Genomic DNA, 10,342 nt, shown 5'->3' with positions numbered 1-10,342 from the left:
ATTTATTCACCGCTACACTGCTCCCCAGCCCAGTGTTGCCAGGGATTATACCACTGTGGGCTACGCTTGGTGATGAGCATTGGAAATACACAGATCAGTCATAACATTATGACCATCTCTTTGTTTCTACACTCACTGTCCATTCTCTGAGTTCCACTGACCACACAGGAGCATTTTGGAGTTTTATAATTTCAAACTATAGTCCATTTGTTGCTCTGTATTCTTTATTTCCCCCTTTCACTCTGTTCTTCGGTGGTCAGGACCCCCACAGCAGAGATGTGCACAGGGTTATTTTTTCTGTTTCGCTCCTGCTAGCGTTCGTCCTGCACCCGCCCAAAATCAGCAACATCTGTCCCACCTTACGCTCCCACCTGCAGCGGTATACACACACCCAAAACACAGGCTACACACACACACACACACTCCAGAGGCCAACTGACTGTCTACAGGCTCCACTACTTCTGCAGCACAGTAATGCACAGGTCATGTGGTTCCCGTGATTGTGTGGTTCACAGATATTTAGAATGAGTTTAATTCATTATTGATTATTTAGCTATTGTCTTTTATCTTCACTGGTTAACTGCCCACTCCCGAAATTTAGTCCCATGCCGCAAGATATTGTGATGGGACGCTCTACCACACAGGACCACTGCAGAGTAGGTGTGATTTTGGTGAGGTTCATTCTCAGGGCTGCAGAGACACTGATGTGGTCTGAGAACAGTACATCGACCAAAAACATCCAGCCGACAGCGTCCTGTGTCACTGATGAAGGACTAGAGGACGACCGACACACACTGTGCAGCAACAGATGAGCTACTGTCTCTGACTTTACATCTAGAAGGTGGACCAACCAGGGAGGAGTGTCTGACAGAGTGGACACTGAGGGGTTTAAAAACTCCAGCAGCACTGCTGTGTCTGATCCACTCTACACCAGCACAACACACACTAACACACCACCACCACGTCAGTGTCACTGCAGCGCTGAGAATGATCCACCACCACATCACACCTGCTCTGGTATGGTAAAACACACCAGATCATGGTAAAAAATAATTGTAAAAAGGAGAGGGCCAAGGACCAATCCCTGAGGAACGCCTTGTGAAACACTGTCAGTAGCAGATTTGAGTGTACCTAGGGCAGCATACTGCAGTCTATTTGTAATGAAGGATGCTTTATAACTCGTTTAAATAAACGGTTAGCAACTTAGTGTTGTGCATTTTCAGTTCCTAGTTGCACTTTTAAGATCATGACCACTGTTTTCTTGTGGATTGAGTGTCCATATGTACACAATGTGTGTGTGTGTGCGTGTGTGTTTGTTTTACAGGAGCGAGTGACAAAACTGTCACCAAGATCTCACACAGAAGAGGATCTCACTGATCTCTTTGCTGCATCAATGAAACTATATTAAACACATGACACTCGACGTCTAATACCCTTGTCTAATTTTAGGATGACTAATCAACTGCCATTTATCTTTTGCAAACCTCTCATAATGTGATAAACGGTAGGCTTTTATAAATGTATTGTTGAAGTAGTCAGTATTAAGGAGCATTAATTAGTTTAACTGGATTTAAGGCAAACTGTATGCAAAATGCTGAATAAAAATGATTTGACCAAAGGTTTATTGATGTTTCTGTGTGGTCTTAATGGATGGAGTTTGTGTAAAACCGTTGTGATACACACATAGGTTTGTGATTTTGCTTCTTCATATTATTACATGATTAATATTTTTGGGCCCTGTGAAGGACTGGCGCCCCCTCCAGTGTGTATTCCCTTGTTGTGCCCAATGATTCTTTGTAGGCTCTGGACCCACCGTGACCCTGAACTGGATAAGGGTTACAGATAATAAATTAATAATATATAAATCATGGCGGTTTTACAGGTAGTGTCACTCCTAGAGTCACTGTCTATTAAGATATAGACATGTTCTCCCTGTGTTTGTGTTGGTTTTCTCTGGGTGCTCCGGCTTTGGCTTTAAAGATGATATTCATGGTTTTTATCAACAAACACTTTTTATAAAACTCTGAGTGTGTCTCCTCTCCATGTGCTGCTCTGCAGTCAGTTTGTTCTGGAATCCACTCTGTGTTTACGAAGCCCCAGTGTCTGTAAATGGGTAAAAAAACAATCTCTCTGCTCACAGCAGAGGCATCTGGAGTTTTTTCAGACAACAGAGAGACTCCAGATTCCTGCTCCATCGGTGGGTAATATACATATTTTTACTGTTTCTGATCACTTAAGGTGGACAATATTTCCAAATTTGCGTGACGGCTAACTGCATTACTACAAATAGCTTCTATGGTAATTCAAATAGTGAATGTGACATGTTAAATTTAAGCCACATACAAACAACAATCATTTTTGTTTTCTCTCAAATTTCCATTCCAACTTAAAAGACATGGAGCTTCTGAAAATAAACAAACCAGAGAGCGTTTCTCCGCAAAAAAGGCCTTTTAAAACAGTCCAATTCATGCAGAAAAGATCAGTCTGTGACCGAACAGACTCCAGATATAAACACTAAAGTATTATACATGAAAGGGCAGATGTCAGAAACCACAGCACACAGCAGTTTGCAGAGAGGCATAAACTTTATTTAGTTGTTGGGCTGAAAATTTATTGCACATGCAAACTGCAAACACTTCTGCTGTGTGGCTCTTTAAAATCAATTTATTGGCAAACAGAGGAGGAACAAAAGAAACCAACGACCAGAATATATGTACAGGAGAAAGTATCGTACAATATACATATATACTATTATAATACACAACTTACAGGCCATCACTCCAATGGTCAGAGACACACACTGTGTCCTTCTGAAATAAATAATTCCTATTGAATCATCCTGAATTCTGATCAAATCCTAACTAATATCAAGAGTAACTATAATTAACATTCTAGTCTATCCTTCTCAGCCCGATATTATTAATATTGTTGAGAATATTATCATATTGACAGCTAGTCTGCTTACAGTGGACAGCCACGAAGCAAGAAATAAACACATCCTCCTGTTCTGTTCCTTCGACTGATTCTTTTCATCTAAACCCAAACCTGGGTTCTGTCCCAGGGCCCCTTCTCCATTCAGCGCATTTCACTTCCATTTTCCGTTCAGAAGAGAGAGAGTGCCACCTGGAGTGAGGCTCAACACACTCTCACCCTTTTAGCTTCAAACAGAGAGAGAATGGAGGCAGGGCATGCTGAGGAAAGGAAATAAAACCCTTGTTAAAAAAACAAAAACAAAGCAGGGTTTTGTGGGAAGGTGTGTGTTGAAGGGTGTGTGTAATCTGGGTTGTAAGTAAACCTCAGTGACAGTTAAGGCTCTGTGTGTATGAGACCACCAGGCCACTGTTAAATGTAAACGCATCCTCCCTGAACTCTAAACCATAGTAAACCTTAACCCCACAGAGCAAAGCTATTTATAGATTTGAAATTCATGTCTCACGTGACTCTTCCTGGAGAAAATGCAGCTCCAGGCATGTAGGGGGCAGCAGGGAACTCAATCAGTGGCAAAAATGCTTTAATGACACTGTATAATATTGCACAAGCTTCGTTAATCAACTTCTTCATATTCATCTGGAACATTACAATCACCTTCACATCTGTTTTAAGCAAATTATAAATGCGTATGCGTTTTGCCCCACATATATTTTTCTAATATATTCTGCTACATCAGATCCCAGCACACACACCCAGCGTAGTCACAGTAAAATAAGGGAAGAAATCAATTTTAGTGGGAAGTTCTGATCATTTAAATCCAAAATCAGCCTCAGGATCATACTCCACACCAAACCTTTAATCTCACTGTGTAAAACACACACATGTGAAGAACCAGTGTTGTCTGGTTGCATTCTGAAGGACATTTCTGAAGACATTTGGACAATTTCGGCTCCTTGGCACACAAACAGCAAAAGGTACACAAATGCAGGGCCAAGGTGTGTGTGTGTGTGTTTCTCTCTGCGTCTGTTAAACTTTAAATACACTGCTACAGGAGGCTTCAGATGTTCTTAGTTGTTACACACACACACCACACAGTTCTAACAATTCAAATGATCTGCACTGTAGCATGTACATCGATGCCGTCGGGACAAAGCCTTGTGTCTCTGTCTTATTTTGTTGTCTGAGATCATGTAGAAATGTCAGCTGATTTTTTCCTGCACTTTTCAACTGTTTTAATTCTCCGAAATCTGCTTCCTTTTACTTTTCTCTTTTAAAGTCACTGATTTATACAAGGTTTTGTCCAGACAGCTGCGTAATCAAGCATGTATGAATGAATATGACCAAACTCCAAAGCCTTTTAAGACTCAGTTATTTAGAAAGACTTAATCACACACACACACACACACACACACACACACACACACAAGCAGTAAACACACTGCAATGTTACGGGTTAGCAGAAAGCGCGTATATGTGTGTATAAGTGTGCGTGAAAGACGTTTCTATGTATGTTTCTAAGTGTTAACCAGAAACCGTGTGTGAGAGAAACAGAAGACACTTCATCAGGATTGGTCCATGGGCTCGGAGGTGGTCGGAGGCTCCAGACCTTGACTATCCATGTCCTCCTGCTCGTCCGGCTCCACGCCCTTCCCGTCGTGTTTGGCGGTGGAGGTGGTGGGTGTGGCCTGCTGCCGTAGGTGTTTGTCCATGGAAGCCTGTATGTTGGACACCATTTCCTGTAGACGGCGCCTCTGTGCCTCGATGGCAGCAGGCTCTAGCTCCACCCCCCCACGCCCCTCCCTCAAGGTAAGCACACCTGGAGCCACACGGACAAGCTCCTCCCCTGAAAGCGTGAGCCCCTCCCCCCGGACGCTGCCGCTCAGGTCCACGCCGCTGCTGTGCTGACGTCTGATTGGCCGGTGCTCCTGAGTGGTGGAGCCAAGGGAGTGGCCTTTGCCCTGGAAGGCGGGGACGCTCTGCTCTTTCCTGCGGACCACTCCTCCGCTTCCTAGTCGCAAGCTGTGGGCAGGGCTTCCCTCACGGCTGCGAGATGAGCTCTCAGAACACAGCTGGGACAGCGCCCCCTGGATCAGCTCCTCCACATCAGGCCCCACAGGGAAGTGTCCGGCCGTGTCCACGCACAGCTCCAAACGCTCCTCCGCAGCGTTAAATACAAAGGTCTTACCAGTCAAGTGTGGCAGGGTGCAGTGCTTTCCGTCCAGGAGACCTGGATTCAGGACAAATATACACACAACCACAACACAAACACAGTCTCAGTGGAAAAACCTCATACAAATAAAAAAAGCACAACGAGAAAGTCTGACACAACCGTGAGAAACATTAGATTAAATGTAGGTGGAAGATTAAAAAAAAATTTTTTTGGCAAATATTCTATTCAATTATTAATCGTCGATTATTAATTCTGCCTGTCATTAAGTCCACCCCCCCCCTCTCTGACACAACTGAGGCAAATCCACTACTTCTTTTTGAACTGCTGCTAATACAACGCCACTTGATGCACTGGATGAGAATGCAAACTGCCTGAATCCGTTACATCAGCTGACAGATGGGGAGAGGGGGGCCATCTCACCCAGTCAGAGAGCAAAGTCAGCTGTACTCTTCTGAGTCTCTGTGGTATCACTGGGGATTGAACTTGAGGACCAAAATTTAAATGTGAGTTGTAAAACCTACAGAGCTCTGATTGGCTGGAGAGACCTGTCAATCACCATGAAATGCAGAACTCCAGCACAAACTCGCTGCTTGTAAAATCTCTGAAGTTACAGCAGCGTTCACATTAGTTTTTATCCTACTCTCAGCAGCAGCTCGTAACATTCCCCTGAGGGGTTTCTAACGGGGTTCAGACACTCCTTGGGTCGGTGGCTGAGGAAAATTCCAGCGACAACCGAATGTGCAACAAGGAATCTGAGAACTGGGGGCAGAGTTGTGTTCAGTCCAACAACACGCCACACAACTAGTAAACAGCGCCTGACTTTACCGCCTGTGCTTTTGTGGGTTTCACAGTTCCCGTTAGAGACAGGGTTTGGCCAAGTCACTGGCACCATTGTGCAGGGGAGTTGTGGGAGTGGAAAAACGACCAGCTAAAAGTGAGTCGAGTCGATCCCACGAAGTGGAAAAACACCATAAATAAAAAAATAAAATAAAAGCAAGGCCATACCCATGTCTTTCTTCACAATGTTGTAGAAGACTCCTCCTTGTTGAAAAAGATGAGGCAACTTCTTTGCATATGACCACACATCTTCACCTTGGAAAGAGCAGGAAAAATGAATATTATTATGTTATTAATTATTCATTTTTATATAAATAGAAACACATTAAAGGTGAGATGCAGACGGCTGAAATCGGAGCTTGTACATCAGGTCCAATGCTAAACTGGTATGTTATTATCCCAGTTATGATACAAATAAGTAGACAACAGTGCTTTGTTTAGATTTCCCAGGATGTTTGCTTTTTTCAGTACCAATATATAATAAAAAGGCAGTGGATAAATGGTTAATCCTGACATGGATACTTTTACTTTACTGTCCACTTCTATTATTTTTGGAACTTTACTATGTCTCATGTCTTTAGAATTAATAAGAAATTGAAGCAAGGCAATGTACACTCTGCAATTATTTTAAATAAAACCTCTCTTGATTTCCACAGTACTCTTACATTCTGTCCTGTCATTGTATATTTAACAGCACTTATGTTCATCACTATCACAGCCTTATTTGGGAGTCAGCAAGAATGACAGTAGACTTCCTGTCAATGTCGTTTAGTCTAAAGTTCACAACACATACATTAAAACTCAAAATACCCATTAAAGTGGCGAGAAGACAGAGTGAGGACATCTCCAGGTCGATGTTGTCCTGAATCTCACGGCTACTGGTTCTCCTGAGACGAGGTTCTGAAGGAGTGTGAGAGTGCGGGTCTGAGGGGTGTGTCTCAGACCCGGTGTGTGTGGGTGTGTCAGGGATTTTCTCCTTCAGGACCTCCACGGTGATGCGATCTCCATGCTGCAGGTTGACAGGGAGGTGCTGCTGCCCCGGAGGTGGAGGAACTAGTTCTCTAGGGGGAAAGCCATGGCGGATGCACTGCTGGTGGGGGGGCAGATTGAGGGCCTGCGCGATGGAGGCCTGCAGCTCCGTGAAAGTGGTTTCCACCTGCAGCTGCAGCATCGTCTGTCTCCCATCACTCGTTGTCACACGAATCTTCTTCTCACCGCTGGTAGGAGGGGTCTTGGTGGGCGTGGGAGGGGCTGAAGAGGAGGAGGAGGCGGGGGATGCGGGACGAGGCTCTGTCCCCTGGTCCTGTGTGCGCAGCCGTTGTGTGCGTCTGCGCTGGGAGAGAGCTGCCTGCTCGCTGATGCTGTGCTGCAGACTCCTCTCAGCACGGCTCATCACCAGCTCCTCCTTGTGCAGTGTGCGTCCCTTCTGCCCTGTCAGGATGATCTTTGTGGGAGGGTTCGCGTCTGACTCCACCACCTCTCCTCCAGCTTGGCTCTGGCTCTTAGTATGAGCGCCCTCTATGGCCACAGGGTGGTACTCGTCCGGGTCTTTCTTGGCTGTGTGATGCAGGATGGTGTTCACCACCTTCTGCACCAGGATCTCGCTGCCAAACTCTCCGGGGAAGTGCTTGGTGACGAGACGCATTGCCACTTCATACACGTTACTGTTTAGCCCAGGATCTGGCTCATACTGGAACCAGTACACAGTTTCTCTGACCACACGGCCCCCCCACTCCAGGGTGATGGGGAACGCCTCTGGCAGGTTGTCGTATTCCTTCCCCTCCCAGTAATGCTTAAAGCCACAACCGCATTTCCCTCCCTGCGAGCGAGTAGAGGTCCTGTCTCCGTCTAAATACACCACAGACCCGTCCCCGCGGATGTGCCGCACAGAGGTCCCATGGCACCAGGTGCAGGTGGAGAGAGAGCTGAGCTTGTAGTCAGGCACCAAGGTGTCTCTCTCAGGGCAGTAGGAACAAACCAGGTTGTTTAGGGGGAAGCTGTAGTTCTTGTCTCCACGGAGAGTGCCATGAGTAGACTTGGCGAGGTTGTAGAGCTTGCCCCCAGGCACCAGCCACTCTGGAGGCACGTGGAGCTCTGAGAGAGCGTTACAGATAAGGCAGCGGTGCAGACGGTTCTCTTGCACCGATTTCTTGGCCGCCTCTGTCACCTCTTCAGGCTGGATGCCTATCACTCCAGTGCGGCGGTACACGTACTGATGGACATCCGCCACGAGAGCAGGGTGTATGCCGTGCTTCTCCATGAAGACGTCCTCCATGGCAGAGACTAATCTGAGCAGGTACTTCTCCTGTAGACTGCGATCTCCCCCTATGGTGCATCCTCCACAGGGTTCCAGACTCACATACCGGCGGATCAGCTCCTGAGGAACTCCCCAGGCTTTAGGGAGCAGTGCTGCTGGAAGCCGGGGCAACGACATGCCCTTGATGCCCACCAGGGGGAGGTAGTGGTTCCTGCCCGAGCTGCTCCAGGCGATGCAAATGGGCTTGTTCAGGGAGCCGTCCTTGCCACGGCACTGTTCTTCCGGTACAAGGCCCGGGAGGAATGTGGCTGAGTAGTCACCAGAGCTCCGCATGCCGCTCAGGGAGTCCAGGAGGATTATGGGACGGTGCAGCACGTTGGCCAGGCCAAAGATGTGAATGTTCCTAAGGCCTAGAGGAACACCCTCGGGTGGGACGAACAGAGGATCGCACTCGTTTATGATATCCTCCCACTCTGCGTTGTCGATAAAGTCCTGGAACAGAGCTTTGTAGCGGTCCAGGTTCTGTTTGAAGTGGAGTTTCAGGTTCTCTCTCAGAGCGTGCCAAAACAACTCACGTCCAACCAGAGCCCGGGACACGGCATGGACCAGGCAGTGTCCATCTCCATCCACATGCACTGGAATCAGACACTCTTTGTTGTCGTTGGCCTTTTTGATTTCTTCCAGGGTGTCGTGCAGGTAAATAAGGCTGCCAGATCTGTCCTTGCCATAGCCCACGGTGGAGACGTGCTCCTGCTCGATGAGGAAGGCCCTGCCGCCCAGAAGAGAGCAGTCGAAGATCTCGCCCTGGTTCATGTCTCTCAGGAGCTGGGCTCTCCCTGTTTGTTTGTCCATTCCGTAGCGGGTCAGAATGGGTGACAGCAGCTTGCAGTGGTAGTTAGAGAGCCCCATCACTTTCACCAGCTCCGTGCCCTTCTTCGGGGCCCCAGTGACCCCCAGCAAGGCATTTCTCAGCAGGTTGTGGAGCACCAGGTCGGGGTCGGTCACCTCCTCTACGTTCAGCAGCGCCCTCTGTTGGTGCCGTTGGCCGCACTCCGTGCACTCGATGCTACCGGACCCGTGAGCGGGGAAGAACAGCTTCGCCTGGCACTGAGGGTCGGGGCAGGTACCGGATAAAACCCGCTTGTCCCGCTTCTTCGCGCCTAGAGCGGAGGACATTGTGAGGCGAGGTTCTTCTGCGTTGTGGCTGTTTATAAAAGCATTATAACATTAACTCGCGAAGAACCTCCACCCGCGGCGCTTAACGTTAAACCCCAGCTCCTGTTTTTCGGTGGAGAACAACACGGAAGCGCTTATTATTTTTTTTTATTCCAGCCTGTCTGTTGCAGGACGAAAGCGCGGAGAATTCGGGGAATTGTAGTTCTACAAATGTAATCAAAACTATTATCTCCCATAGCAGAAGAATGTTTCTTAATAGAAACACGCGGACACTGACTAATAACATACTACATTCACCAGGATACCGAAGCCTCACCTACAGCGACAGAGAAACTCATACATATACAGAACAGGACTGTTACAAACTACAACACCCAGAATGCACCGCTGATCAAGCGCGCGTCCGCTGATCGTCAAATAGCGGCTGCTTATGTATATACCGGAAGTCCCGTTCTAAAAATGTAGTCACATGAACTCTGCCGCTGCAGGATACTGTTTATAGATCTGCCTTTCAGATATAAAATACAAAACAATGCAAGAAGTGTCAAAACCTGCGGTTAAAATAAAATACTGTCAGAATAAAATTTATTTGCATTAAGTATCACCTAAAATGCTGGAAATATTGGCCAATCTACTGAATAATTTTAAAATAAATACAAGTGTAAACAAATAAATAATTTTGCGATAATATTCATATTTATATAATATTCGAACGTTATTTTTTTAGTATTTATTAGCCAATTGTTTGTAGCACATTATAAAATATTAACTATATGCACAAACAAACGTACATTATATAAAACTATTGATATACGTAAAGTTGATAAGCATGTAGCATCTTAGCTTGAGGTATGTATATGATTCTATACCAGATAGCAGCCATTTTTTGTCTTTGAGTGGAGGACTGTCCAGTAGGAATGTCCCTCAGATTTTTTCCTATTGGACCTGTTTGATTTTTGGCTTAAGATATG

At 46.3% G+C, this 10,342-nt stretch overlaps 2 protein-coding genes across 4 annotated transcripts in view; one reads left to right on the top strand and one right to left on the bottom strand.

Annotated features, from left to right (window-relative positions):
* The window catches only part of LOC136678931 (hydroxyacid-oxoacid transhydrogenase, mitochondrial-like), a 9,725-nt gene extending 8,117 nt beyond the window's left edge, over window positions 1-1,608 (top strand). For all 3 annotated transcript variants that reach the window (XM_066657126.1, XM_066657127.1, XM_066657128.1), the window contains exon 15: window positions 1,325-1,608. In XM_066657126.1, coding sequence (XP_066513223.1) covers window positions 1,325-1,408 — 84 coding nt within the window. In that variant the 3' untranslated portion in view covers window positions 1,409-1,608. The remainder of the gene's footprint in view (window positions 1-1,324) is intronic.
* A 976-nt stretch (window positions 1,609-2,584) lies between these two features.
* LOC136679766 (deubiquitinating protein VCPIP1-like) lies at window positions 2,585-9,413 on the bottom strand. The gene is made up of 3 exons (XM_066658439.1): window positions 6,749-9,413; window positions 6,107-6,193; window positions 2,585-5,158 (listed from the first exon to the last, which is right to left on the bottom strand). Exons 1-3 carry the CDS (start codon window positions 9,369-9,371, stop codon window positions 4,494-4,496), a joined length of 3,375 nt encoding a protein of 1,124 aa, XP_066514536.1. The 5' UTR covers window positions 9,372-9,413; the 3' UTR covers window positions 2,585-4,493.
* Between the last annotated feature and the right edge of the window lie 929 nt (window positions 9,414-10,342).

Source organism: Hoplias malabaricus, chromosome Y (genome assembly GCF_029633855.1).
Source record: "Hoplias malabaricus isolate fHopMal1 chromosome Y, fHopMal1.hap1, whole genome shotgun sequence".
Taxonomy (NCBI): Eukaryota; Metazoa; Chordata; class Actinopteri; order Characiformes; family Erythrinidae; genus Hoplias; species Hoplias malabaricus.
This window is presented reverse-complemented; position numbering and strand designations above follow the sequence as displayed.